The 27,833-nt window shown below is 50.4% G+C and overlaps 2 protein-coding genes across 3 annotated transcripts; one reads left to right on the forward strand and one right to left on the reverse strand.

Annotated features, from left to right (window-relative positions):
• Positions 1 to 2,084: 2,084 nt before the first annotated feature.
• LOC127307291 (uncharacterized membrane protein At3g27390) lies at positions 2,085 to 25,036 on the forward strand. Of its 2 annotated transcripts, XM_051338021.2 has the most exons (10): positions 2,085 to 2,763; positions 22,102 to 22,210; positions 22,324 to 22,516; positions 22,842 to 22,978; positions 23,133 to 23,421; positions 23,544 to 23,650; positions 23,733 to 23,877; positions 23,990 to 24,188; positions 24,278 to 24,518; positions 24,599 to 25,036. In XM_051338021.2, exons 1-10 carry the CDS (start codon positions 2,670 to 2,672, stop codon positions 24,864 to 24,866), a joined length of 1,782 nt encoding a protein of 593 aa, XP_051193981.1. In that variant the 5' UTR covers positions 2,085 to 2,669; the 3' UTR covers positions 24,867 to 25,036. The 2 variants fall into 2 exon arrangements, with proteins under 2 accessions (XP_051193981.1, XP_051193982.1); XM_051338022.2 differs by lacking the exon at positions 2,085 to 2,763 and having other exon boundaries at positions 22,320 to 22,516.
• A 318-nt stretch (positions 25,037 to 25,354) lies between these two features.
• On the reverse strand, positions 25,355 to 27,600 carry LOC127307292 (very-long-chain 3-oxoacyl-CoA reductase 1). Its single transcript, XM_051338023.2, has 3 exons — positions 26,869 to 27,600; positions 26,371 to 26,440; positions 25,355 to 25,862 (listed from the first exon to the last, which is right to left on the reverse strand). The coding sequence occupies exons 1-3, from the start codon at positions 27,516 to 27,518 to the stop codon at positions 25,605 to 25,607; spliced, it is 978 nt and encodes a 325-aa protein (XP_051193983.1). The 5' UTR covers positions 27,519 to 27,600; the 3' UTR covers positions 25,355 to 25,604.
• Between the last annotated feature and the right edge of the window lie 233 nt (positions 27,601 to 27,833).

Below are 27,833 nucleotides of genomic sequence, written 5' to 3' on the forward strand. Positions count from 1 at the left end.
ATATGAGCTGTCTATCATGATTATGGCCATATTTGTAATTCATATGTGGTTGATCTTTTGTTTTATTGGATGATCTATGATATCTGAATCTTTATTGTGTTCTTGATGTATTAATAGATGCATATTGTTAACCCGTTCTTTATTACTTGTTTTGATCAAACTTGTATGCAAGAGAATTGTGGGGGATGATGTGTATTAGATGGAGTAACATGGTGGTAATAATGAGTTGTGACAGGAAGTCTTATATCTACCATGGTCTTTACCAATTCTTTTGTTACCTCACTAGGGTTAAAGTGAATGCATGTGCTATAAATTTTTAGTAAAAGCCAAGAAGTCTTGTTTAATCTCTAGATCATATGGTTGATCTATTGTGATATGTTTAATTCAAGGTAGCATATTTGTTATTTAAACATCATGTTAAAGTACCTAAAGCTATGCTCTGTTAATGCTTAAATATAGATTGCTTGGAGTGTATCCTTTTCTAGTGGAGTATAAGTAAGACGTGTAGCATCATATTTATGTTAGGACGTGATGCCCATATGGATGCTAATCGAGACACATAATAAAATTTCATCAATATTAAGTTATCTATCGTGTTTTTAATGCCAACACACCTTTATGAGAGAGTAGACAAGTGAACCCATGAACACCGGTCCACTTTTTATCACAAGAAACAACTTTTACTTGATTTTACTTGTCTTTACATTTTTGGCATTACTTAATTTCGAAAATACAAAAATATTTTTACTTCTTGCAACTACAACCAAAAACCCAAAATCATATTTATTTATTATCGGGTATTGTCTGCGTCAAAATGAAATTAGGAAATCTGGACGCGTTTTTTTAACACCGATGCCCTCATTGCCCTTTAGAGGGTTTTTAGGGCCCCCGAGTGGACGAGTGGAGATGCTCTAATAGACACGATTTGCAGTGCTACCAAGATGTGTAAACATGCCCCCAAGGCCTAACACATGTGTTCAGTTGACCCATTCCCCAACCAGGCTTAGCTGCAATCGACCTAGCCACTGTTCGAATTAATCATCCCAATAAGGGCCTAGGTCTACCATGATAGTGCATCTTTTCGCTGACTAAATTCTGCCAGTATTATAGTCCATGGAATTTACGCCGCATCTCATTATCAAATATCGCACTTTTGAGTTTTTCAAAAATGTAAAATAAAATCGTTGACATGGGTTATGTTGTATCATGTGCACATATAAAATTTTCGTTCCAAAATATGATCATATGTGACCCGTGGAAAAAAAGAGAACAAAGTTAATAGTATTCCATAACTAATCGCAAATCATTCGTCTTCTTTGTGCATGCCAGAAATTTTCGAATTTTTTTATGAAACTTTGCAGATGCATAAATTACAACATAATATATCTCCCAGATTTTTTCGTATTGTTTAAAAACTTTAAAATGTGATATCCGTTAATGGGGGTGTGGATGCAACTAGTTGCAAATGAGAGTTTCCCAATATTTTGACTTATGCTACTATTTGCAAGATATTTGTTTGGCAAAAAAACTAATCACTACACCGATTCTCTTTTTCTTTTTGCAAAAAGTAGTGACAATTTTTTTTACGAAACATAACCAAATGCTCACAAATACGTATGTACACACACCTCTTATGAACGCATGCACACGCTACCTCTATGAGTACCTTCAAAAGTGTGAGTTTAATAAACTGATATGACAGATCTTGAGATTGATGAAATCACCATAAATATCTCGATGGGTGCTACTACCCTACTAAGAGCCATCTAACTGTGGATTGGTTCTAAGCAGTGACAAAATCCAAATAGGTGGCAAAGTTGTCTAACTCCGGTATGGGGATGACGCACCAAAAAAGGGAGCCAATACAACGTTGTACCGCAGCTAACACCAATTTTTAGCATGTACCATATCTCGACCAAATTTATGTTCGAACATAAAAATCAACGTTAGGCGAGAACTTCGGTTTCGGGATTCAAATGAAGAATCATTTCAATCGAGTGCGAACTAAGAAATCTGAATTCTGACCATTGACCCCAATCCTCCATGTGTTTGTGCCAGAACGACGCATCTGTCTCTGGCCATTCGTTGTCCCGTCCCTTTCCCCACAACCCCTCCCTCCCCCTGCTGCAGGCAGCAATCAATCGCGCAAGAAAACTCTGCTAAGCTCTGCTCCAGTTGCCTCCCTCCCAGTTGCTTGGCATCAGATTCTCTCGAGCCGCAGCAGTGACAGCGAACAGCGGCTGCTAATAATAAGCCAGCTCCACTTTGTTCCCCTTCGATTTATTGCCACTTACTTTTCTAGCTTCCCTTTTCGTGCCGGTTCTTGTTTACTCATCAGTTAACCGCCCATGCCCGCTCCCAATCCTGAAGCCGCCGGCTATCGCCAAACTCCAACCACCAACAGCGGTCAGCAGGGACCCCACTTTCTCCTGCCCATCTTGGCGCCTCCTGAGGCGCCGCTTCCAGTTCTCCACCCTCTGCTTCGGGATTGTTTCTTCACGGGCTCTTCAGAATTCTTCCTGGAAGCAAGCTCAGTTTAATCATTGTCTCGTTCCTGTTTCTTGCCAAGCTGGTGGGGTTGGATAACTTTGATTGGTTCTTTCTCAAGGAAACTAACTTTTCCCATAAGAAAGGGAATTGAGCTAGGCCTTGGGTTGACCGAGGCTGTCATGGAGCCGGCGACTGGGTTCCGAGCCTCTGCCTGGAGCTGTTTCAAGTTCTTGCCATTCTTCTGTGGCCTTCTCCTCCTAGGGATCATCAAAGGTGAGCGCTGCGCCTGCTCTAATAACGGTTCCCTTTGCCTGGTTGCTTCTCTATGCTCAGTATGAATCGGAATTGCATTGGATGATGTTTTTTTTACGCAAAATGGTAGATTAAAGAGATATTTGTCTGGAGCTATTTGCATTTCATTCCATCATGTGGTTGCTTGCTTCTGCTGATCACCCTGTTATGCTATCTTCTTGTATGGATGCTTTGTTTCCTTTACTTTCTCCGAGCATCCGTAAATTTCACAAAAGAAGATCTAAATCTGGAAGTGAGTTACTTGGTGTGTAGATACCATGTTTAGTAACGACCCTATGTGCTACTTTTAGTTTGAACCCAGCAATAGTTCATATCAGCGGGGTAACCATATATTCTGAAATGGCTGTTACATTATTCCAAGGTTTTTTGTACAAGATAATGAGTTTTTTTTTTGTGAATCATTAATAATTGGTGTATAGAATTCATCCTTAGTAACGACCCTACGTAGTAGTTTTAGTTTGGAACAATGATGAAACCAATAGGATTCATACTAGCCGGGTAGGCATATTTAGTTTCAGCTGAGCATAGTTAGATAGGCAACGTATGTACAGGTACATGTATTTAGGATTGGGTCCCCAGATTTTTAGGGCCCTGGGCGGCCGCACACCCTGCCCACCCACTAGGGCCGGCCCTGCATATTTTCTGAAATAAAACATGGGCTGGCTTGATTCACATGTCTTTATATAAGGTAATAGTTTTCTTTCTTTTTTTTTTTTTGGAGCAACCGGCAGGAGCTCTGCCTTTTCATTAAGAAGAGGGAAATTTGGCCAGTTTATAAGGGAAACAGGCCGAAAACCGATACAAACACAACACCGTGTCCGGTTTATAAGGAAAACCAGACAAGAGAAAACCACACACGGCACAGTTTTTCTGGGAAAACCGGCGAAAACCCCCACAACTGGCCACACGACCTGGATAAACCAGGTCTGCAGCGCCGCCGAATGGCACCAGCACGACGGCAACAGCGAGCGCCGCGGCTGCCCGGTCCACGTCCCTGGAAAGGAAGTCAGAGCCGAGAGAGACGGCTAGGCCTTTCAAGCTTCGAGGGGTGAGGCAGGCCGCAATGCAAGCCAGCGGCACTCGCGCACCGACGGAACACGAAAACGTCGACCCAAGCAGCAGTCAGGCATTGCCGGAGGTGGCTCCCAAACATTCCAAAAAATGACGCCTCCAAGGAGGTCACGACGTCCAAAGACGCCGCCGTCATTCAATCCAGCGCAGCAGGATTTGGGTTTTCACCCCGGAATGATAGGCGGAGGTGTGTGAGGACTCCACGGCAACGCCTCCAAGGAGGAGAACGGCTGTTATCACCAGAATTTGACCGAGTCAGAGGTGGGCCACGATTGAGATAGACTTGAAGATATACATGGAAGGAAGAACAAGAATTGGCCTTATACACGAAGTTGGGCTGAATTGCCCATGTATCTGTAATATAGTAGATCGCATCTTAGATTGAAAGTTAGAGTTTTACTCGTGCACGGTTAGGTGCACGTCCGAATTAGAAAGTCCCCTGGACTATAAATATGTATCTAGGGTTTATGGAATAAACAACAACTCACGTTCAACCCAAAACAAACCAATCTCGGCGCATCGCCAACTCCTTCATCTCGAGGGTTTCAATCAGGTAAGCGACATGCTGCCTAGATCGCATCTTGCGATCTAGGCAGCACAAGCTCCACGTTGTTCATGCGTTGCTCGTACTGAAGCGTCTTTGATGGCGAGCAACGTAGTTATCATAGATGTGTTAGGGTTAGCATAGTTCTTCGTATAACATGCTTACGTAGTGCAACCCTTGCATGTCTAGCCGCCCTCACGCCTATCTCAGGTGTGGGGGCGGCACCCTGCTTGTTCATCATCTAGTAGATCTGATCCGTTACGATTGCTCCTTGTTCTGCAAGGATTAGTTTAATATCTGCAATAGTTAGGCCTTACAAAGGGGGGGAGGATCCAGCGGCACGTAGGGTGGCGTTCGCAAGTCCTAAACAGGATGTTCCGAGGATCAACGTCATGTTGGTTTTTAGGCCTTGTTTAGGATCGGCTTATGAGCACCGTGCGTGGCCGCGAGGCCCAACCTGGAGTAGGATAATCCGATTATGCGGTGAAAACCCTAAATCGTCGTAGATCTCATTAGCTATATCTTGATCAAGCAGGATCACCAAGTATTCGTGCACCCCGTACGAATCATGGGTGGATCGGCTCTTTGAGCCGATTCACGAGATAACCCGAGAGCCGATCGAGGCTCGTATTTAATGTTTACGTGTATGCCATGCGGGAACTAAGCGAGGCATCCCCATCACCTTCCCGACCAGGTATAGGTCAGGTGGCACGCCCTTGCACTTCGCATCGCCGCGTGTGACCGAGAAGAGCATTGCGGGCCGTCGCTCGAGGGGTCTCACCACCGCAGCTCTAGGCTCTTCCCGGCTCTACTAGTGTTGACAGCGCCGCCCGCCGGTGGGTTTTGGCGATCAACACATTCTCGGCACGCTCGGTGGGACCATCGTCTACATCAACCACATCGCCATCTACATCCGAGATGGCGGCGGACGGCACGCCGATCACCTACGAGGAGCTGCTCACGAGCTCAAGAAGAAATATGACGAGATCAAGGTCACCCTCGAAGCCGACCTCATAGGTTCTTTTCGGAGAACCCGTTCCCATGGCATCGATGGAAGGGATTCTCACCGCAAGGTGCACTCGATGGGATAGATCTCTCGCCCCGTCGGAGGAACGCACCCGGGGCCTACGGCAGGAGATCAACTACTTGGTGGCTCACTCACTACACCGCCACTCGAAAACTTGGTCAACGTGTTGGAGCGTCTCGCTGCGCGTGATCCAGAGATCATGAGCCACCGGTACTCGCCGTCGGGACCAGCTCTCGGGACGCATCAAGGAGAGTTGCCGCTCCAGTCCCGTCCACCGCTGCCATATGCGTTGGCAGCACCACCTGAAGTGCCGGCTGCACCGGCATTCGTCGTCTACAAGATTGGTGGTGATCCTAGTGACTACCAGTTCTTGACCGAGGCGCCTAAGGAGATCCCTCAAGGATATGCGTGCACGTATGTGCCCGGTTGTGGCAACTGGGCACTCTCAAACCAGGCCACAACATCGGGGACTCGCGAAAACAGGAGAAACGTCGGCGACAGAGCTTGAAAAGCGTACGTGGCTAACTAAGTACGCCACCCCGACGAAACTCCGAGCCCAGCTCCTGCAGCTTGGCTCGAGCTGGAAAAGCAAGCATGGCTGGCTAAGTACGCCACCCCGGCGAATCTTCGTAGTGCAACTTCGCGACCAAAGACAATGGATCAGATCGCACCATATCGAGAGACCAGTTCGGCATGGTGCCGAAAAGAAGGGCAATCGGCTATTCCAAGCCGTACCGACGAGTACGAGATGATCCCGCCGCCACCTAAATATCGGCTCCCCGACTTCTCCAAATTCAGTGGATCGAGATGGCTCCAGCTCCATCGAGCACATCGGCCGATATTTGGCGCAACTAGGACCGGCTTCAGTGTCGGATCAGCTACGCGTGAGGCTCTTTTCACAGTCCCTCACAGGATCGGCTTTTGGATGGTACACCTCTTTGCCGGCAAACTCCATCCGATCTTGGAAGCAATTGGAAGAACAGTTCCATATGCAATACCATTCGGGAGCTTCCGAGTCTAGTATTGCCGATCTAGCACAACTACGTCGAAGCGCGGAGAAACGGTGCCCGAAGACATCGAGCGCTTCAGAATCTTAGGAACCGATGTTATTCGGTTCGTATAACTGAAAAGGAAGCAATCGAGTTGGCGATGGCTGGCCTTGCAACACAGCTCAAGGACATGGCCTCCCAAGCAGATTATCCCTCGGCGGCGCACATGGTTCGAAACTATCGGCATATGAACAGCGCCACCTGCACTGTACCAAGACAAGTTCAAGCGTGCGGTAGTCATGGTCGATACAGAGGAAGGTGAAGTGCCTGCGGGAGACCAAGAAGTAGCAAGTGGCTGAGTGGACTCGGGGAGGAACCCCCGTGTCCCGCAAATGGGTAAAGCCACCAGGGCCGCCTGTGGGATTTGATTTTGACGTGACCAAGATCGAACAAATCTTCGACCTCCTGCTCAAGGAGAAACAGTTGACGATTCCTGAAGGTCTCAAGTTCCCCACGGCGCAAGAGCTGAACGGAAAGCCATACTGCAAATTCCACAACTCGCTCTCCCATGCCACCAACGACTGCAGGGTGTGGCGTCAGCACATCCAAGCGGCGATAGAGAAGGGGCGTCTAATTTTCAACCAGTACGCCATGAAGGTCGACACCCAACCCTTCCCCGCCGTTAACATGGTGGAAGTCACCTACCACTGAGGGTTGCCACCAGGTCCCACGTTCGGCATCAACATGGTAGGACCTCGGGAACCACTCTGGCAAAGATGGAGATGAGGGCAGCTGCTCTCATAGCAAGGACACAGAGGAGGCCGCTCCACGCGATCGGCTCCATCATGATGGCAAGCGCTACGTCACAGAGGGAGAAGTGAAGAACATAAGATATCAACGACCTCTCTCTGATCACCTCCTCAACAAATATGTGAGTCAGTATGACCAACGCCGACGGTCCAACTATGATGATGAAGGAGATCGTCTGGCTAGAGAAGCCAGAAGACATCGTCGGCATGATCGCGATGAGGGGGAGCACGAGCGCCGTGCCACGGACACATCAAGGGAGCAAGATGACAACGCCAGACACTGGACCGCCTTTCTTCGACACCGCCGGGATTCAGGAATGAGCCGATTGCCCACAATCGGCAATTGCCCGTAATGCAACTGTAAGAAGAAGGAGGCAGCCAACGTGTCTGTGTTCAAGCGCTTAGGGCCTCTCCCGCCACAGAGCAAACGTGCTGAGTCACCTTGTTGGGCAGATCTTGAGGATTCCGAAGACGAGGGACTAGAAGAAGAAGAATACAGGTACCACCGTCCAAGGTGGTGCCCTGACGGACTCAGCCGTTCACAAAAACGCAGGGTTCAGCGGTTGCGCGGCCTAGAGGAAGCCGAAAGGTTATACTTGCACATGCTAAGGAAGGCACGACCTGATCTGGCTGCAAAGGTTCAGCGAGCCCTGGATGAAGAGGGTCGTCCACGGAGAATGGAGTGGCGTCCCAAGCAGAAGAAAGCCGATGATGAAACATCGGCTGGCACGAACATGGTGTTCATCCTCCCTTCAGAGTTCAGTGCTCCCGGGTTAGACGAGACATCCGTGGCACAACTTGACTGCGGCCCACGGCCGGTTATCTTTGAGAAGCCACGAGATAAGAGCTACAGGCATCTGAAGGCCCTATACTTGCGAGGATATATCGATGGGAGGCCCGTAAATAAGATGTCGGTGGACACCGGAGCGGCGATTAACATCATGCCGTACTCTATGCTACGTCGGCTGGGACGCTCTAGCTCTGATTTAATCAATACCAACGTGACATTCAGCGATTTCTTCGGCCGAGCGTCCGAGGCACAAGGAGTTACGAACGTGGATCTCGACCGTAGGAAGGAAAACTATCCCTACAACGTTCTTCATCGTTGATAGCACGAGCAGTTATCTTTGTCTTCTTGGGAAGAGATTGGATCCACGCCAATCGCTGTATTCCTCCACGATGCACCAATGCATAATACAGTGGGATGGAGATGAGGTAGAGGTCGTCCGGGCCGATGACTCACCGAAATTTCAACGGGGCATGAACGCATGGGAAGCAAAGAAAGCCAAGAACCCCTTTCGTGCATCAACTTGGACGACTGCGAGCGCATCGATGTGACAAAGGGAAGGGTTAAGCTGGTTTTATCCACTGGCCTAACCATGTAGTTGAAGCGAAGCGATGTGCAACTTGGCGAGGCTGATCCTTGTGATCGGCCCCAAAGGTCTAGGAAGGGACATTACAGAACATTCAGTCAGCGCTCCAATCATTATGGAGGCCGATCCCAGCAATCGGCCAAAATTATCCTCACCACATGTTCTGCTTGTGTTCACCCTCGACCCTATCAGGAGCCGACGTGCGAATTCTGAGCCGATATCTGCCATTCTTTGACAAACTTCGGCTCGGGGGCACCTAAACGGGGGAACCAGATGCAGGGGTACATGTGTGCAATGAAATACTGGGGGCCGATAGGAAAAAATCGGCCAGTAAAAAAAAAAAAATTTACAGCCGATGCAAGGGCATCGACTTTAGAATTGAGAGGCAGCCGATGCGCAGCCATCGACTTTAGTGGAATTATGCAACGTTTATCGAGTCTCCACCAAATCCAGACCAACGGTGGTGCCTTCTGTTGCCTCGAGGGAGTATAACAATGGAAACTTCTTCAGCTGCTTCGAGCCGATCCGGGTTCCTGAACCTTTTTTGTCAAGGATTTCCAATCTGTGGGGCTAGTTTAGCTGAAACGGAAGATTATCGGCTGTTGGAGGAAGAAAGAGGATCGGCTGTGGCGCATTCTCTCTGACATTCTCGCCTCGAGTGAGGCTCGGGGGGCAGCAGGCTCGAGTAAGGCTCGGGGGGCAGCAGGCCTAGTGGATACTTTGTTTAAAGAACCGATGGGGATACCATCGGCTGATCCTTCATTGCAACCTTCTTCACAATGATGGGTACTGAAAAGGATTATTGGGTTTGGTTGGAAAAGTTTAAAGGTTTTCCTGAAGATCCTGCATTTTCTACCAGATTTAGAAAATCATCAAATTGAAGAAGAGAAGGGTGAATTTCAAAGGACCGATGCGGTGCGATCGGCTCATTATGCATTGGCAAAGGGGACGAATCGGCAAGGTCAGTAGAAGAGGGAATCGGCTCAATTAAACTCAGAAGGAATCGGCAAAATCAAAATTGGGGAAAAGTTCTTCATTGATTAGATGAGATTTCTTACATAAAGAGCTAATTGCTCTCAAAAGGGAAATACTAGGGGATCCATTGCCCCATCTACTACTACTGGCCCTATTCTAGAGGCCCTATCTATGGGCCGTCATCGCTCGTCGTCGCCGTCGTCGCCACTATCGGCGCTGCTCCCGGCGGGCTCGTCGTCGCTCCAATGGCCGCCGACCGGGCCCTCGTTGTCTTCATCTTCTTCGTCGGCGTCGTCCTCGTCGTCGAAGTCGCTAAGATTGCCCAGCCAAGGGCGTAACCGCTTGGCCGGCGGCTCGTCGGAGGAGCTCTCGTCGTCGTCCTCCTCCTCCTCTTCCCTGCTCCTCCTCCCCGGAAGAGGTGAAGTCGCAGGAGAAGTCTGCCGTCGTCACTCTCCTCCTCCGCTTCCCCAACGGCGAGGAAGCGGAGGTCGCTCTCCCCGTCCGTCGAGGATTGGTCGTCCTCGGACCAGATGGAGAAGTCGTGGTCCGACTCCTCCCCGGCCGCAATGGCGCGGCGGGTGTTCGCCGCGTGGACCTGCCGGGTTGTACTCCGGCGTCGGCTCACGGGATGTGGAGGATCGGCCGGAAGGATCCGATGGAGCAGAGGAGGAAGAAGACATGGTGGCAGGAGGGCTTTTGGAGTGCTAATGCGGAGGAGATGCAGAGGAGAACTGTTCATGGCGGTTAAATAAAAGGGGATATAGTGGAAATTCAATGCCACAAAGAGCTTCCGAGGAAGTGGTGCCTAAAGAAAAAAACTGCCGGATCACGCGGAGAAGTTGAGAAGGCAGGACATCATGATGAAGGATACCGCAACGGTTCGCCACGACATGACCCGACGAAGGAGTGATTTTGGAATTACCAATTCCAAAACCAGGGGGCATGTGTTATCACCGTAATTTGACCGAGTCGAGAGGTGGGCCACGATTGAGATAGACTTGAAGATATACATGGAAGGAAGAACAAGAATTGGCCTTATACACGAAGTTGGGCTGAATTGCCCATGTATACGTAATATAGTAGATCGCATCTTAGATTGAAAGTTAGAGTTTTACTCGTGCACGGTTAGGTGCCCGTCCGAATTAGAAAGTCCCCTGGACTATAAATATGTATCTAGGGTTTATGGAATAAACAACAACTCACGTTCAACCCAAAACAAACCAATCTCGGCGCATCGCCAACTCCTTCATCTCGAGGGTTTCAATCGGGTAAGCGACATGTCGCCTAGATCGCATCTTGCGATCTAGGCAGCACAAGCTCCACGTTGTTCATGCGTTGCTCGTCTTGAAGCGTCTTTGATGGCGAGCAACGTAGTTATCATAGATGTGTTAGGGTTAGCATAGTTCTTCGTATAACATGCTTACGTAGTGCAACCCTTGCATGTCTAGCCGCCCTCACGCCTATCTCGGGTGTGGGGCGGCACTCTGCTTGTTCATCATCTAGTAGATCTGATCCGTTACGATTGCTCCTTGTTCGCAAGGATTAGTTTAATATCTGCAATAGTTAGGCCTTACAAAGGGGAGGATCCAGCGGCACGTAGGGTGGCGTTCGCAAGTCCTAAACAGATGTTCCGAGGATCAACGTCATGTTGGTTTTTAGGCCTTGTTTAGGATCGGCTTATGAGCACCGTGCGTGGCCGCGAGGCCCAACCTGGAGTAGGATGATCCGATTATGCGGTGAAAACCCTAAATCGTCGTAGATCTCATTAGCTATATCTTGATCAAGCAGGATCACCAAGTATTCGTGCACCCCGTACGAATCATGGGTGGATCGGCTCTTTGAGCCGATTCACAGGATAACCTGAGAGCCGATCGAGGCTCGTATTTAATGTTTACGTGTATGCCATGCAGGAACTAAGCGAGGCATCCCCATCACCTTCCTGACCAGGTATAGGTCAGGTGGCACGCCCTTGCACTTCGCATCCCCGCGTGTGACCAGAAGAGCATTGCGGGCCGTCGCTCGGAGGGGTCTCAGCCAGCCGCAGCTCTAGGCTCTTCCCGGCTCTACTAGTGTTGACAGGCCGCTGCCCGCCGGTGGGTTTTGGCAGTCAACACATTCTGGCACGCTCGGTGGGACCATCGTCTACATCAACCACATCGCCATCTACATCTGAGATGGCGGCGGACGGCACGCCAGTCACCTACGAGGAGCTGCCTGCCGAGCTCAAGAAGAAATATGACGAGATCAAGGTCACCCTCGAAGCCGACCTCATAGGCTCTTTTCAGAGAACCCGTTCCCATGGCATCAGATGGAAGGGATTCTCACCGCAAGGTGCACTCGATGGGATAGATCTCTCTGCCCCGTCGGAGGAACGCACCAGGGGCCTACGGCAGGAGATCAACTACTTGGTGGCTCACTCACTACACCGCCACTCTGAAAACTTGGTCAACGTGTTGGAGCGTCTCACAATGATGGGTACTGAAAAGGATTATTGGGTTTGGTTGGAAAAGTTTAAAGGTTTTCCTGAAGATCCTGCATTTTCTACCAGATTTAGAAAATCATCAGCTGAAGAAGAGAAGGGTGAATTTCAAAGGACCGATGCGGTGCGATCGGCTCATTATGCATTGGCAAAGGGGACGAATCGGCAAGGTCAGTAGAAGAGGGAATCGGCTCAATTAAACTCAGAAGGAATCGGCAAAATCAAAATTGGGGAAAAGTTCTTCATTGATTAGATGAGATTTCTTACATAAAGAGCTAATTGCTCTCAAAAGGGAAATACTAGGGGATCCATTGCCCCATCTACTACTACTGGCCCTATTCTAGAGGCCCTATCTATGGGCCGTCACTGCCCTCGTCGTCGCCGTCGTCGCCACTATCGGCGCTGCTCCCGGCGGGCTCGTCGTCGCTCCAATGGCCGCCGACCGGGCCCTCGTTGTCTTCATCTTCTTCGTCAGCGTCGTCCTCGTCGCTGTCGAAGTCGCTAAGATTGCCCGGCCAAGGGCAACCGCTTGGCCGGCGGCTCGTCGGAGGAGCTCTCGTCGTCGTCCTCCTCCTCCTCTTCCCCGCTCCTCCTCCCGGAAGAGGTGAAGTCGCAGGAGAAGCTGTCGTCGTCACTCTCCTCCTCCGTTTCCCCAACGGCGAGGAAGCGGAGGTCGCTCTCCCCGTCCGTCGAGGATTGGTCGTCCTCGGACCAGATGGAGAAGTCGTGGTCTGACTCCTCCCCGGCCGCAATGGCGCGGCGGGTGTTCGCCGCGTGGACCTCTGCCGGGTTGTACTCCGGCGTCGGCTCACGGGATGTGGAGGACTGGCTGGAAGGATCCGATGGAGCAGAGGAGGAAGAAGACATGGTGGCAGGAGGGCTGTTGGAGTGCTAGTGCGGAGGAGATGCAGAGGAGAACTGTTCATGGCGGTTAAATAAAAGGGGATATAGTGGAAATTCAATGCCACGGCGGTTTCCGAGGAAGTGGTGCCTAAAGAAAAAAAAACTGCCAGATCACGCGGAGAAGTTGAGAAGGCAGACATCATGATGAAGGATACCGCAACGGTTCCCGCACGACATGACCCGACGAAGGAGTGATTTTGGAATTACCAATTCCAAAACCAGGGGGCATGTGTTATCACCGTAATTTGACCGAGTCGAGGTGGGCCACGATTGAGATAGACTTGAAGATATACATGGAAGGAAGAACAAGAATTGGCCTTATACACGAAGTTGGGCTGAATTGCCCATGTATCTGTAATATAGTAGATCGCATCTTAGATTGAAAGTTAGAGTTTTACTCGTGCACGGTTAGGTGCACGTCCGAATTAGAAAGTCCCCTGGACTATAAATATGTATCTAGGGTTTATGGAATAAACAACAACTCACGTTCAACCCAAAACAAACCAATCTCGGCGCATCGCCAACTCCTTCATCTCGAGGGTTTCAAGCGGGTATGCGACATGCTGCCTAGATCGCATCTTGCGATCTAGGCAGCTCAAGCTCCACGTTGTTCATGCGTTGCTCGTCTTGAAGCGTCTTTGATGGCGAGCAACGTAGTTATCATAGATGTGTTAGGGTTAGCATAGTTCTTCGTATAACATGCTTACGTAGTGCAACCCTTGCATGTCTAGCCGCCCTCACGCCTATCTCAGGTGTGGGGCGGCACCCCGCTTGTTCATCATCTAGTAGATCTGATCCGTTACGATTGCTCCTTGTTCTGCAAGGATTAGTTTAATATCTGCAATAGTTAGGCCTTACAAAGGGGGGGAGGATCCAGCGGCACGTAGGGTGGCGTTCGCAAGTCCTAAACAGGATGTTCCGAGGATCAACGTCATGTTGGTTTTTAGGCCTTGTTTAGGATCGGCTTATGAGCACCGTGCGTGGCCGCGAGGCCCAACCTGGAGTAGGATGATCCGATTATGCGGTGAAAACCCTAAATCGTCGTAGATCTCATTAGCTATATCTTGATCAAGCAGGATCACCAAGTATTCGTGCACCCCGTACGAATCATGGGTGGATCGGCTCTTTGAGCCGATTCACAGGATAACCTGAGAGCCGATCGAGGCTCGTATTTAATGTTTACGTGTATGCCATGCAGGAACTAAGCGAGGCATCCCCATCACCTTCCTGACCAGGTATAGGTCAGGTGGCACGCCCTTGCACTTCGCATCCCCGCGTGTGACCAGAAGAGCATTGCGGGCCGTCGCTCGGAGGGGTCTCAGCCAGCCGCAGCTCTAGGCTCTTCCCGGCTCTACTAGTGTTGACAGGCCGCTGCCCGCCGGTGGGTTTTGGCAGTCAACACATTCTGGCACGCTCGGTGGGACCATCGTCTACATCAACCACATCGCCATCTACATCTGAGATGGCGGCGGACGGCACGCCAGTCACCTACGAGGAGCTGCCTGCCGAGCTCAAGAAGAAATATGACGAGATCAAGGTCACCCTCGAAGCCGACCTCATAGGCTCTTTTCAGAGAACCCGTTCCCATGGCATCAGATGGAAGGGATTCTCACCGCAAGGTGCACTCGATGGGATAGATCTCTCTGCCCCGTCGGAGGAACGCACCAGGGGCCTACGGCAGGAGATCAACTACTTGGTGGCTCACTCACTACACCGCCACTCTGAAAACTTGGTCAACGTGTTGGAGCGTCTCGCTCTGCGCGTGATCCAGGAGATCATGAGCCACCAGTACTCGCCGTCAGGACCAGCTCTCGGGACGCATCAAGGAGAGTTGCCGCTCCAGTCCCGTCCACCGCTGCCATATGCGTTGGCAGCACCACCTGAAGTGCCGGCTGCACCGGCATTCGTCGTCTACAAGATTGGTGGTGATCCTAGTGACTACCAGTTCTTGACCGAGGCGCCTAAGGAGATCCCTCAAGGATACGCGTGCACGTATGTGCCAGATTGTGGCAACTGGGCACTCTCAAACCAGGCCACAACATCAGGGACTCCGGCGAAAACAGGAGAAACGTCAGCGACAGAGCTTGAAAAGCAGACGTGGCTAACTAAGTACGCCACCCCGACGAAACTCCCGAGCCCAGCTCCTGCAGTTGGCTCAGAGCTGGAAAAGCAAGCATGGCTGGCTAAGTACGCCACCCCGGCGAATCTTCAGAGTGCAACTTCGCAGCCACGACAAATGGATCAGATCGCACCATACCGAGAGACCAGTTCGGCATGGTGCCGAAAAGAAGGGCAATCGGCTATTCCAAGCCGTACCCTCGACGAGTACGAGATGATACCGCTGCCACCTAAATATCGGCTCCCTGACTTCTCCAAATTCAGTGGATCAGATGGCTCCAGCTCCATCGAGCACATCGGCCGATATTTGGCGCAACTAGGACCGGCTTCAGTGTCGGATCAGCTACGCGTGAGGCTCTTTTCACAGTCCCTCACAGGATCGGCTTTTGGATGGTACACCTCTTTGCCGGCAAACTCCATCCAGTCTTGGAAGCAATTGGAAGAACAGTTCCATATGCAATACCATTCAGGAGCTTCCGAGTCTAGTATTGCCGATCTAGCACAACTACGTCAGAAGCGCGGAGAAACGGTGACAGAATACATCCAGCGCTTCAGGAATCTTAGGAACCGATGTTATTCGGTTCGTATAACTGAAAAGGAAGCGATCGAGTTGGCGATAGCTGGCCTTGCAACACAGCTCAAGGACATGGCCTCCCAAGCAGATTATCCCTCGCCGGGCGCACATGGTTCAGAAACTATCGGCATATGAACAGCGCCACCTGCACTGTACCAAGACAAGTTCAAGCGTGCGATAGTCATGGTCGATACAGAGGAAGGTGAAGTGCCTGCGGGAGACCAAGAAGTAGCAGTGGCTGAGTGGACTCGGGGAGGAACCCCTGTGTCCTGCAAATGGGTAAAGCCACCAGGGCCGCCCAGGGGATTTGATTTTGACGTGACCAAGACTGAACAAATCTTCGACCTCCTGCTCAAGGAGAAACAGTTGACGATTCCTGAAGGTCTCAAGTTCCCCACGGCGCAAGAGCTGAACGGAAAGCCATACTGCAAATTCCACAACTCGCTCTCCCATGCCACCAACGACTGCAGGGTGTGGCGTCAGCACATCCAAGCGGCGATAGAGAAGGGGCGTCTAATTTTCAACCAGTACGCCATGAAGGTCGACACCCAACCCTTCCCCGCCGTTAACATGGTGGAAGTCACCTACCCTGAGGGTTGCCAGCCAGGTCCCACGTTCAGCATCAACATGGTAGGACCTGGGAACCACTCTGGCAAAGATGGAGATGAGGGCAGCTGCTCTCATAGCAAGGACACGAGAGGAGGCCGCTCCACGCGATCGGCTCCATCATGATGGCAAGCGCTACGTCACAGAGGGAGAAGTGAAGAACATAAGATATCAACGACCTCTCTCTGATCACCTCCTCAACAAATATGTGAGTCAGTATGACCAACGCCGACGGTCCAACTATGATGATGAAGGAGATCGTCTGGCTAGAGAAGCCAGAAGACATCGTCGGCATGATCGCGATGAGGGGGAGCACGAGCGCCGTGCCACGGACACATCAAGGGAGCAAGATGACAACGCAGCACACCGGACCGCCCTTTCTTCGGACACTGCTGGGATTCGGGAATGAGCCGATTGCCCACAATCGGCAATTGCCCGTAATGCAACCAGAAGAAGAAGGAGGCAGCCAACGTGTCTGTGTTCAAGCGCTTAGGGCCTCTCCCGCCACAGAGCAAACGTGCTGAGTCACCTCGTTGGGCAGATCTTGAGGATTCCGAAGACGAGGGACTAGAAGAAGAAGAATACAGGTACCACCGTCCAAGGTGGTGCCCTGACGGACTCAGCCGTTCACAAAAACGCAGGGTTCAGCGGTTGCGCGGCCTGGAGGAAGCCGAAAGGTTATACTTGCACACGCTAAGGAAGGCACGACCTGATCCGCCGCAAAGGTTCAGCGAGCCCTGGATGAAGAGGGTCGTCCACGGAGAATGGAGTGGCGTCCCAAGCGAGAAGAAAGCCGATGATGAAACATCGGCCGGCACGAACATGGTGTTCATCCTCCCTTCGTGAGTTCGGTGCTCCCGGGTTAGACGAGACATCCGTGGCACAACTTGATCGCGGCCCACGGCCGGTTATCTTTGAGAAGCCACGAGATAAGAGCTACAGGCATCTGAAGGCCCTATACTTGCGAGGATATATCGATGGGAGGCCTGTAAATAAGATGCTGGTGGACACCGGAGCGGCAGTTAACATCATGCCGTACTCTATGCTACGTCGGCTGGGACGCTCTAGCTCGGATTTAATCAAGACCAACGTGACATTGAGCGATTTCAACGGCCAAGCGTCCGAGGCACAAGGAGTTCTGAACGTGGATCTGACCGTAGGAAGGAAAACTATCCCTACAACGTTCTTCATCGTTGATAGCACGAGCAGTTATCTTTGTCTTCTTTGGGAAGAGATTGGATCCACGCCAACCGCTGTATTCCCTCCACGATGCACCAATGCATAATACGATGGGATGGAGATGAGGTAGAGGTCGTCCAGGCCGATGACTCAGCCGAAATTTCAACGGCTGGCATGAACGCATGGGAAGCAGCAGGCCAAGAACCCCTTTCAGGCATCAACTTGGACGACTGCGAGCGCATCGATGTGACAAAGGGAAGGGTTAAGCTGGTTTTATCCACTGGCCTAACCATGTAGTTGAAGCGAAGCGATGTGCAACTTGGCGAGGCTGATCCTTGTGATCGGCCCCAAAGGTCTAGGAAGGGACATTACAGAACATTCAGTCAGCGCTCCAATCATTATGGAGGCCGATCCCAGCAATCGGCCAAAATTATCCTCACCACATGTTACGCTTGTGTTCACCCTCGACCCTATCAGAGCCGACGTGCGAATTACAGAGCCGATATCTGCCATTCTTTGACAGCTTCGGCTCGGGGGGCACCTAAACAGGGGAACCAGATGCAGGGGTACATGTGTGCAATGAAATACTGGGGGCCGATAGGAAAAAATCGGCCAGTAAAAAAAAAAAAAAAATTTACAGCCGATGCAAGGGCATCGACTTTAGAATTGAGAGGCAGCCGATGCGCAGCCATCGACTTTAGTGGAATTATGCAACGTTTATCGAGTCTCCACCAAATCCAGACCAACGGTGGTGCCTTCTGTTGCCTCGAGGGAGTATAACAATGGAAACTTCTTGGTTGCCGAGCCGATCCGGGTTCCTGAACCTTTTTTGTCAAGGATTTCCAATCAGGCTAGTTTAGCTGAAACGGAAGATTATCGGCTGTTGGAGGAAGAAAGAGGATCGGCTGTGGCGCATTCTCTCTGACATTCTCGCCTCGAGTGAGGCTCGGGGGGCAGCAGGCTCGAGTAAGGCTCGGGGGGCAGCAGGCCTAGTGGATACTTTGTTTAAAGAACCGATGGGGATACCATCGGCTGATCCTTCATTGCAACCTTCTTCACAATGATGGGTACTGAAAAGGATTATTGGGTTTGGTTGGAAAAGTTTAAAGGTTTTCCTGAAGATCCTGCATTTTCTACCAGATTTAGAAAATCATCAGCTGAAGAAGAGAAGGGTGAATTTCAAAGGACCGATGCGGTGCGATCGGCTCATTATGCATTGGCAAAGGGGACGAATCGGCAAGGTCAGTAGAAGAGGGAATCGGCTCAATTAAACTCAGAAGGAATCGGCAAAATCAAAATTGGGGAAAAGTTCTTCATTGATTAGATGAGATTTCTTACATAAAGAGCTAATTGCTCTCAAAAGGGAAATACTAGGGGATCCATTGCCCCATCTACTACTACTGGCCCTATTCTAGAGGCCCTATCTATGGGCCGTCACTGCCCTCGTCGTCGCCGTCGTCGCCACTATCGGCGCTGCTCCCGGCGGGCTCGTCGTCGCTCCAATGGCCGCCGACCGGGCCCTCGTTGTCTTCATCTTCTTCGTCAGCGTCGTCCTCGTCGGTTTGTCGCTAAGATTGCCCGGCCAAGGGCAGAACCGCTTGGCCGCGGCTCGTCGGAGGAGCTCTCGTCGTCGTCCTCCTCCTCCTCTTCCTGCTCCTCCTCCCCGGAAGAGGTGAAGTCGCAGGAGAAGCTGTCGTCGTCACTCTCCTCCTCCGTTTCCCCAACGGCGAGGAAGCGGAGGTCGCTCTCCCCGTCCGTCGAGGATTGGTCGTCCTCGGACCAGATGGAGAAGTCGTGGTCTGACTCCTCCCCGGCCGCAATGGCGCGGCGGGTGTTCGCCGCGTGGACCTCTGCCGGGTTGTACTCCGGCGTCGGCTCACGGGATGTGGAGGACTGGCTGGAAGGATCCGATGGAGCAGAGGAGGAAGAAGACATGGTGGCAGGAGGGCTTTTGGAGTGCTAATGCGGAGGAGATGCAGAGGAGAACTGTTCATGGCGGTTAAATAAAAGGGGATATAGTGGAAATTCAATGCCACAGCAGTTTCCGAGGAAGTGGTGCCTAAAGAAAAAAAAAACTGCCAGATCACGCGGAGAAGTTGAGAAGGCAGGACATCATGATGAAGGATACTGCAACGGTTCTGCCACGACATGACCCGACGAAGGAGTGATTTTGGAATTACCAATTCCAAAACCAGGGGGGCATGTGTTATCACCAGAATTTGACCGAGTCAGAGGTGGGCCACGATTGAGATAGACTTGAAGATATACATGGAAGGAAGAACAAGAATTGGCCTTATACACGAAGTTGGGCTGAATTGCCCATGTATCTGTAATATAGTAGATCGCATCTTAGATTGAAAGTTAGAGTTTTACTCGTGCACGGTTAGGTGCACGTCCGAATTAGAAAGTCCCCTGGACTATAAATATGTATCTAGGGTTTATGGAATAAACAACAACTCACGTTCAACCCAAAACAAACCAATCTCGGCGCATCGCCAACTCCTTCATCTCGAGGGTTTCAATCAGGTAAGCGACATGCTGCCTAGATCGCATCTTGCGATCTAGGCAGCACAAGCTCCACGTTGTTCATGCGTTGCTCGTACTGAAGCGTCTTTGATGGCGAGCAACGTAGTTATCATAGATGTGTTAGGGTTAGCATAGTTCTTCGTATAACATGCTTACGTAGTGCAACCCTTGCATGTCTAGCCGCCCTCACGCCTATCTCAGGTGTGGGGGCGGCACCCTGCTTGTTCATCATCTAGTAGATCTGATCCGTTACGATTGCTCCTTGTTCTGCAAGGATTAGTTTAATATCTGCAATAGTTAGGCCTTACAAAGGGGGGGAGGATCCAGCGGCACGTAGGGTGGCGTTCGCAAGTCCTAAACAGGATGTTCCGAGGATCAACGTCATGTTGGTTTTTAGGCCTTGTTTAGGATCGGCTTATGAGCACCGTGCGTGGCCGCGAGGCCCAACCTGGAGTAGGATGATCCGATTATGCGGTGAAAACCCTAAATCGTCGTAGATCTCATTAGCTATATCTTGATCAAGCAGGATCACCAAGTATTCGTGCACCCCGTACGAATCATGGGTGGATCGGCTCTTTGAGCCGATTCACAGGATAACCTGAGAGCCGATCGAGGCTCGTATTTAATGTTTACGTGTATGCCATGCAGGAACTAAGCGAGGCATCCCCATCACCTTCCTGACCAGGTATAGGTCAGGTGGCACGCCCTTGCACTTCGCATCGCCGCGTGTGACCAGAAGAGCATTGCGGGCCGTCGCTCGGAGGGGTCTCAGCCAGCCGCAGCTCTAGGCTCTTCCCGGCTCTACTAGTGTTGACAGGCCGCTGCCCGCCGGTGGGTTTTGGCAGTCAACAACGGCGCCCTCGAGCGTCGTCGTTGCCGGCACCGACCGAGTCGGGCAAGACTTTCGTCCGGAGACCTCCAGCACCGCCACTGTCAAAGACAGCCCAAACCCCGGACGAGCACAAACCACCGCAACAGGGGCGCCGCCCACGCCACGGAGACATACCCTGCCGCCCACACAGCCAGGGCATACCATCAACACGCCTTGTTTCCGGAGCCGCCGCTCCGGCCTCCACGCACGGTAGGCCAGCTCCTCATGCCAACCTGCCGCCGTCCCCGGGACGTTGCGAAACAAACGCCGCGCCGCCGTCCATGCGCCATGGCTCACCTCTGCCATGGGCTTGCAGGTGCCAGCAATGGCAGCCTGCCACACGCAGTGGCCCACCACGGCCACCGGGACACCGACGAAGCTGGGAGCAGCCTCCACGCGACCGTCGCGCCGAGACACCCCGAGATCCGCCGTCCTCCGCGCAACCTCCGTGCCGAGGCGAAGCCGGCCGCCCCAAACCCTCCACCACCGCGTCCCCGGGGCCGCCGCCCCGGCATGCCAGCGCCGGCGAGCACCAGCCCCGAGCAAGCCCAGATCGGGCCCTCCCAGGCCCAGATCCAACCCCGGCCGTGCCAACGCGCAGCAGCCACGCCGGGGGGCCGGCGCCAGCGCCAGCCGCGCAGCCCAGCGCGTGCTCGCCGATGCAGAGGCCCCCAACCGCCGCCGTCGCTAACCGCCGCCGTCCGGCCGCCGCGGGAGGCGGAGCGAACGGAAGCGGGTCGCCGGTCGGCCACGCGTTCACCGCGGGACTCCCCCAACCACCTTCGGCGGCGGGGGCCGCCGCCACCGCGGCCAGGCCAGCGGCAGCGGCAGGAGGGAGGAGGGCGTCCTGGGGGTTGGCGGCGGCGTGGGTGAGGTTCCCCCGAGTCGCCCGCTGCGGGCGACGCGAGGGCCGCTTTTTCTAATGGGGGTTCCTCCAGTTTTCTTTCTTTTCTTTGGAAATAATCGTTAACATTTTGAACTCGAAGCCGTTTTGCCTGCTTCAGCTTTTGTATGTATGGATTTATTCATCTCAGAACTGTGTGTGGGATGTAGACTGGTTGCTACTGGTCATTGCATCTGGGAATTCAAGTGGTATAGAAGGGAATACATGTAATTGTGGTATTCAAAGTAAATGACCGCAAGGGTGATATGAATCTTTCAATTCTATAAATCAAAGTGGACATCTCGCTGAACGCCTATTTAGTTTCACAGTCTGATTTGCATTCCTCTGTTCTTGTTAATTTTTCCATCACAGCTGTTCTGTTTGGTCCATGGGCATGTCTTATCATGGCGGTCGGAATTTCGGCACTCGTTCTGGGATTATGGCCTGTGCATGTGATTTGGACATACTACTGCATCATCAGGTAGCGTTCACGGTTTTGCACGAATCTATCTGCAAAGAACATCTCAAGTAATGAATCTATGTACTTAGATGTGATGAGTTGCTGACCAGTAATCACCTTTTTTATGAAGGCAGAACCAAGCTGGTGGGACCTGTTGTAAAGCTTCTGCTTCTTATCTCTGCATCTGGGATTTTAGTCTTGTGGCTGATTGTTGGCATCGTCGGAAGTGTACTTGCTGGATTAGCCTATGGCTTTCTAGCACCAGTAATGGCCACATTTGATGCAGTCGGCGAAGGAAAAGAAAGGCCACTCGTTCATTGTTTTGTGGTATATTTATGATTTCATTTTGTATTCTCCTACTTGAAAATTGTGCTATTTAAACCCCTTCACTATTTTTTTTCAAATATAGTGCATTTTGTGTCTAAATCCATTCGGTGACCAACAATTAATCCAATAATGTGTGTTATGTTAATGAAAATTAGTACCATGGGATTATATTCAAAAGCACTTTCTTATAATTCCGATTTTACTATCAGAAAAATATTGGACAAGAAATTTACGTTTCAAGTTCAAAAGTGGATGGTCATAATTCGCCCTACATACAAGAACAAGGGATCACTTGTTTTACATGACTAACTACATGGAAATGCAGGATGGAACGTGGACCACTATCACGGGAGGTTGTACAGTAGTCAGGGATCTGAAAGACATGCTATTGGATTCATATTTCTCATTTATGGACGATCTACGTCTTCATGAACCTCCTGGTGGAAAGCCATTTGAGATAAGGTATGCTTTCTTCTTCTTTAGCTATTTCTCTTCTTGCAAGAAGGTTGAAAGGTTCTGTGTGTTAGCTTTTCCATCTTATACCATATGTTGATCTTTTTTTCTTCTTGAAGAATTATGTAAAGCAAAATCAAATATTTAACTCTGCATTTTCCAGAGTGCTTGACATTCCTGGTGCAGTATTTGCTGGCGCATTTGGACTCTTAGTGGATGGAATAATGTTCACATTAATAGCCGTCTACAAGTTTCCTGTGATGCTTTTCAAAGGATGGAAGCGATTGATTGAAGATCTGGTTGGCAGAGAAGGACCTTTTCTGGAGACAGTTTGTGTGCCATTCGCTGGTCTGGCTATTCTTCTCTGGCCATTTGCTGTTTTCGGAGCCTTCCTAGCCTCCATCATCTCCAGTGTTCCCCTAGGTGTATATGCTGCCATTGTGGTTTATCAGGTATATACAAGAATTATTGATCTTAAAAAAATATTTTTACTTATTACACCAAGTGTTAGCTGAATTAATTTATCAGCAGTGAAGTCGTGAAGCTTACTCCTACAGTCTTGTTGATGTGGCAGGAATCATCGCTTTTCATGGGACTGTCTTATGCAATATCATCAGTATCCATCTTCGATGAGTATACAAATGATGTACTTGACATGGCACCAGGATCTTGCTTTCCTAGGTACAAATAATGCATTCCATATTTCAGTATCGTCCGTGCGTTGCCCCTGATTAAATCAAGTTAACTGAAAAATCGTGCCTAGGTTTCACTATCGGAAAAATCAAGCTTCCGCAGAAAGTGGTCATCTATCAAGGCCTGCCTCATTCAAGGACAAGCAAGATGGGAGGAAAGCTCCAATTCGTGTTACGTCATTTAAGAGTAGCTTTGAAGAGTTCAATCCATTTAAGGTGACTGGCTTTGGAGATTTTGGTACACTGCGTTCACCGCATAATATTTTGTGGTTTATCATGTATTGAATATCTTAATTTTTGAAGTTTAATAATTTATATTGTTGTGTAGGCGCTAGATCAACTATTCGAAGATTGTAAGCACCGTGGTGTGGCTCTGGTTGCTGAAGGAGTGATAACACAGGAAGATATTGAAGAAACAAAGTCAGGCAAAGTTGGCAGCGGAGTAATTAATGTTGGTTTGCCAGCATATGTTATTCTTAATGCACTCCTACGGTCTGCGAAGGCAAACTCTGATGGCCTACTTCTAAGTGAGTAATAACAATGGTTTTCTGCAATAAAGAATCAAGAGGCATTACGGCTTAGCTTGACTTGCCTTGTGACCTTGTGAAATATGCAGGAGATGGCTGTGAAATAACATCTGACAACAGGCCTAAGAATGCAATATTTGATTGGTTCTTCGACCCTCTGATGGTCATCAAAGATCAAATCAAAGCCGATAATTTCACAGAAGAGGAGGAAGTGTACCTTCAAAAACGTGTGTTGTTGATCAGCGACCCAAAGCGCCTCAAGGCAACTCTTCCACATTTGCCATCCCTGAATGAGCGAAAACAAGCAGAAATAGATGCATTTGCCCGGAGGTACATCTGTTCACCACTCTCCCTATTTGCAAAAGGACTATCACACTTCTTTTCTGATTCATTTGATCCTCCTATACAAGATTGCAAGGGATCACAAAGTCGATACTAAGGTACCCAACATCCAAGCGCCGTTTCGACGACCTTGTCAAAGCACTTTCAGAGGAGCACGAGAGGGCGATGGGCGGCAGCCGATCTGTCAGTAGTAGATCACAGTTCCAGAGGCTGAGGAGCGGCGTAGGTAGAATGCTTAGCCAGAGATCAATGGGGAGAGCAACAAGCGTGCGAGGCAATGATCAAGAGGCGCAACTTACGAACAATGCCCGTGCAGCATACTCAGAAGAGCAGTGAAGACTGAAGAGAAGATCTCCATTGTCCATATGTGTTTCCTGAGCGAGCTATTTTCACTAACTTTGTACAGAGAGTTGACACTGATACATGAGCAGTATGTTGCAAACTTGCAAAAGTCAGTATGTCTCTGAAGAAAAAAGTGAGATATACATTTTGCTGTGATTATAGGATGTGTTGTGTTGTGCCTTCACAATTCACATAGATATTGTGCGAAATAATTTGTGAAGAGAAATATTTTGCCATATTCTTTCTCATGTCCCACGTCAAGGTACCTGGCTAATTACAAACTTGAAGCTGCACGGATAAAGACTTGAAGAACCGGATGGGAGAAGAAACTAAAGGATGTCCAGATGGCTCAAAGCGTAGGTGTAACCTGGATACCCATTGTTTCTTCTAGATCAAATTTGCAAGAACAGAACGGAATCCCATCTTGGAAGGAAATCATAATGTGCAAAACAACCAGCTAAACAGATACCAATGCGAAATAATTATTGAAGCCAATACACGACTTAGTTAATTTCATTTCCACCTTGAGTGCAGCTAGTGTTACATTCGGGAAATGAACGATTACAGGTTTGTTCTTTGTAACCATGGAAGGAACAACAACTGAAGTTTCAACCTAGAGTGCTGGGAAGGTAATGAAACTAAAATGCCGACAACAGAGCTAGAAGTACTGGTCCATATTACACGTGACTGAAGGAATATGCAAATCTCAACAATGAACAAGCGTCGGAATCATCACTGCGCTTTCTTCATGGCATCTTTAGCCTGCCCCTTCTTGCGGATCTTGATGCACATACTGAGGCGCATACTGTCGACAAGTGACTCTGGTAGAAGGGAGATAAAGAACCACACAACAGAGTGTGGCCAGTACGGTGTGCTCCTCGGCTCATAGCCAATGTGGCGAATTGCAGCACGAGCATAGGTGTCAGCAGATGGCACGAGGAAGGAAGATTTCCTGATTGATGCCATCTTTGTTGCCACATACAAGGGCACCTGAATAGACCACAGGAGTTAGAGCTTCATGGGGAAGACAAAACATGAGATAATCTCTAAACAAACATGCAGGAGAAACGATTCAGTTGATTGGCTTTCCATAGACTTTCAAAATCCTCCAGGGGAAAATATGTAGTACGTGCTAACAGCATCATGATACTGATATACAACTCATTTATTTGGTGTATCTATCTACATGTTGCTTTGAGTAAGGATGGAGCACTTTCATTTAGAGGACCGAATTTCGAACAATAAACAAACAGAGGAAAAGGCATATATGGATTGATAAAATGAATGCGCGAACTTAACATGAAGATGAGAAAATGACAATTTCACACTGACAGAGCCTTTGTCTGAGTTCAGTCGCATCTATATATGTAACACTCACATATATCCGTAGCGGTCAGCAAATTTAGAAGTAGACAACCAAGCTATTCTTTGGTAACAAACAGTAATTCATTTGAATGCTACAGAGAGCCATCTAAGAGAAAGGGAGATTAGTGGGTACCTGGCATTGGACATCAATCCCCTTGCCCTTGTACTCAACGTAGAGGCATCTTGAGAACTGGTCGACATACCTGAAGAAGAGGAAAACAAATTAGCAACCTCTCTGCTTGTCAATGTAATCAGAATTTCTGAGTGAATCTCTGTATGCATCCAAATTCACAATATAGATTTTCGCCACAGATCTGCACATTCTAAAGGTATATCAAGCGTCAGTTACCAACTGCTTGTGTATACAAATCGGACATGAGTATGACACTGGAACTAACAAGTCACACCGAAAGTGCTTCCTGTGATTCCCTACCCCAATCCTTCCTAGAATAGTACCGGATGATTTTGCTAAATCAAGTACTAGTATCTCAAATTGAGTAGGTAAAGTGGCATACTATGCTCGCAGCAGGGAGGGTTGCTTCCAGTTCAGCATTTAGAAGACGAGTGGCATACTGTGATAGAGCAAATTAATAAGCAGTAATTTCGAGAAGGAAAGTGCTCGAGAACTGACGCTTTGGTGGCTGCGTAGACGGAGTAGAGCGGATCGGATGGCACAACAGAGGCAGCCCCGGAGCCGATGTTGACGATTGCGCCGCGCTTCCTCTCGACCATGCCCGGGAGCACGGCGTGTGTGATCCGCGTGACGGCCTCGACGTTGACCTGGATGAGGGCCCGCATGAGCTCCTGGTCCACCTCGTGGAAGTAGCGGGCGTACGGGTAGGAGAGTCCTGCGTTGTTGACGAGCACGCCGACGTCGAGCCCCCTGATGCTCTCCTTGAGCGCGTCGACCCCGGCGGCGAGCCCCTCGTAGGCGAAGTCGAGGACGAAGGTGCGGACCTCGGCCTTGGGGTGCTTGGCCCTGATCTCGTCGGCGACGGCGGCGAGCTTGTCGGGGCTGCGGCCGACGAGCACGAGGCTGAGGCCGGAGGCTGCGAGGCGGAAGGCGATGGCGCGGCCGATGCCGTCGGTGCCGCCGGTGACGACGGCCCAGGGCCCGTAGCGGCGGCGCAGGGGCTTGGCGGGGCGGAGGAAGAAGGCGTAGACCCAGAGCGCGAGGCGCAGGGCGGCGCGGAGGGCGACGAGGAGGCCGACGGCCGCGAGGGCCAGCGCCCACCACGGCTGCGCGCGGAGGAACTCGACGTGGGCGCACGTGCCGGCCATGGTGCGCTCGCTGGGTTGGGGAGGAGTTGCCGATGCCGATGCGGTGCGGAGCGGGGAGAGAGTTATAGCAGCGGAGTGGGGGTCGGCTGGATCTTGATGGGGTTGGTGCAGCGGTCGAACGCCCATCCATAAAACCAAAACAGTTGCACGTCGCGTCGGACCCCAACCAGGAGCGGCGCGGATTCTCTACCCTGCAAGAAGCAAGGCAGAGGTACAGTACCCTGACCTGACAATCTTGATCCTTGGATCGAAAATGAAAGGCAGAGATTGATACAAACACTGTAGCGACGAAACACTGCAGAGACGACACTGTTC

The sequence above is a fragment of the Lolium perenne genome, chromosome 6 (genome assembly GCF_019359855.2).
Source record: "Lolium perenne isolate Kyuss_39 chromosome 6, Kyuss_2.0, whole genome shotgun sequence".
NCBI classification, from domain to species: Eukaryota; Viridiplantae; Streptophyta; class Magnoliopsida; order Poales; family Poaceae; genus Lolium; species Lolium perenne.

Coding starts and splice junctions, on each gene's coding strand:
- LOC127307291 (XM_051338021.2), top strand. CDS start 2,670: ATGGAGCCGGCGACTGGGTTCCGAGCCTCTGCCTGGAGCTGTTTCAAG. Junction 2,764..22,101: donor CCTCCTAGGGATCATCAAAG/GTGAGCGCTGCG, acceptor TTTCCATCACAG/CTGTTCTGTTTGGTCCATGG. Junction 24,519..24,598: donor ATAGATGCATTTGCCCGGAG/GTACATCTGTTC, acceptor CTCCTATACAAG/ATTGCAAGGGATCACAAAGT.
- LOC127307292 (XM_051338023.2), bottom strand. CDS start 27,518: ATGGCCGGCACGTGCGCCCACGTCGAGTTCCTCCGCGCGCAGCCGTGG. Junction 26,441..26,868: donor GTCTACGCAGCCACCAAAGC/GTCAGTTCTCGA, acceptor CCTCTTCTTCAG/GTATGTCGACCAGTTCTCAA. Junction 25,863..26,370: donor GGATTGATGTCCAATGCCAG/GTACCCACTAAT, acceptor TGGTCTATTCAG/GTGCCCTTGTATGTGGCAAC.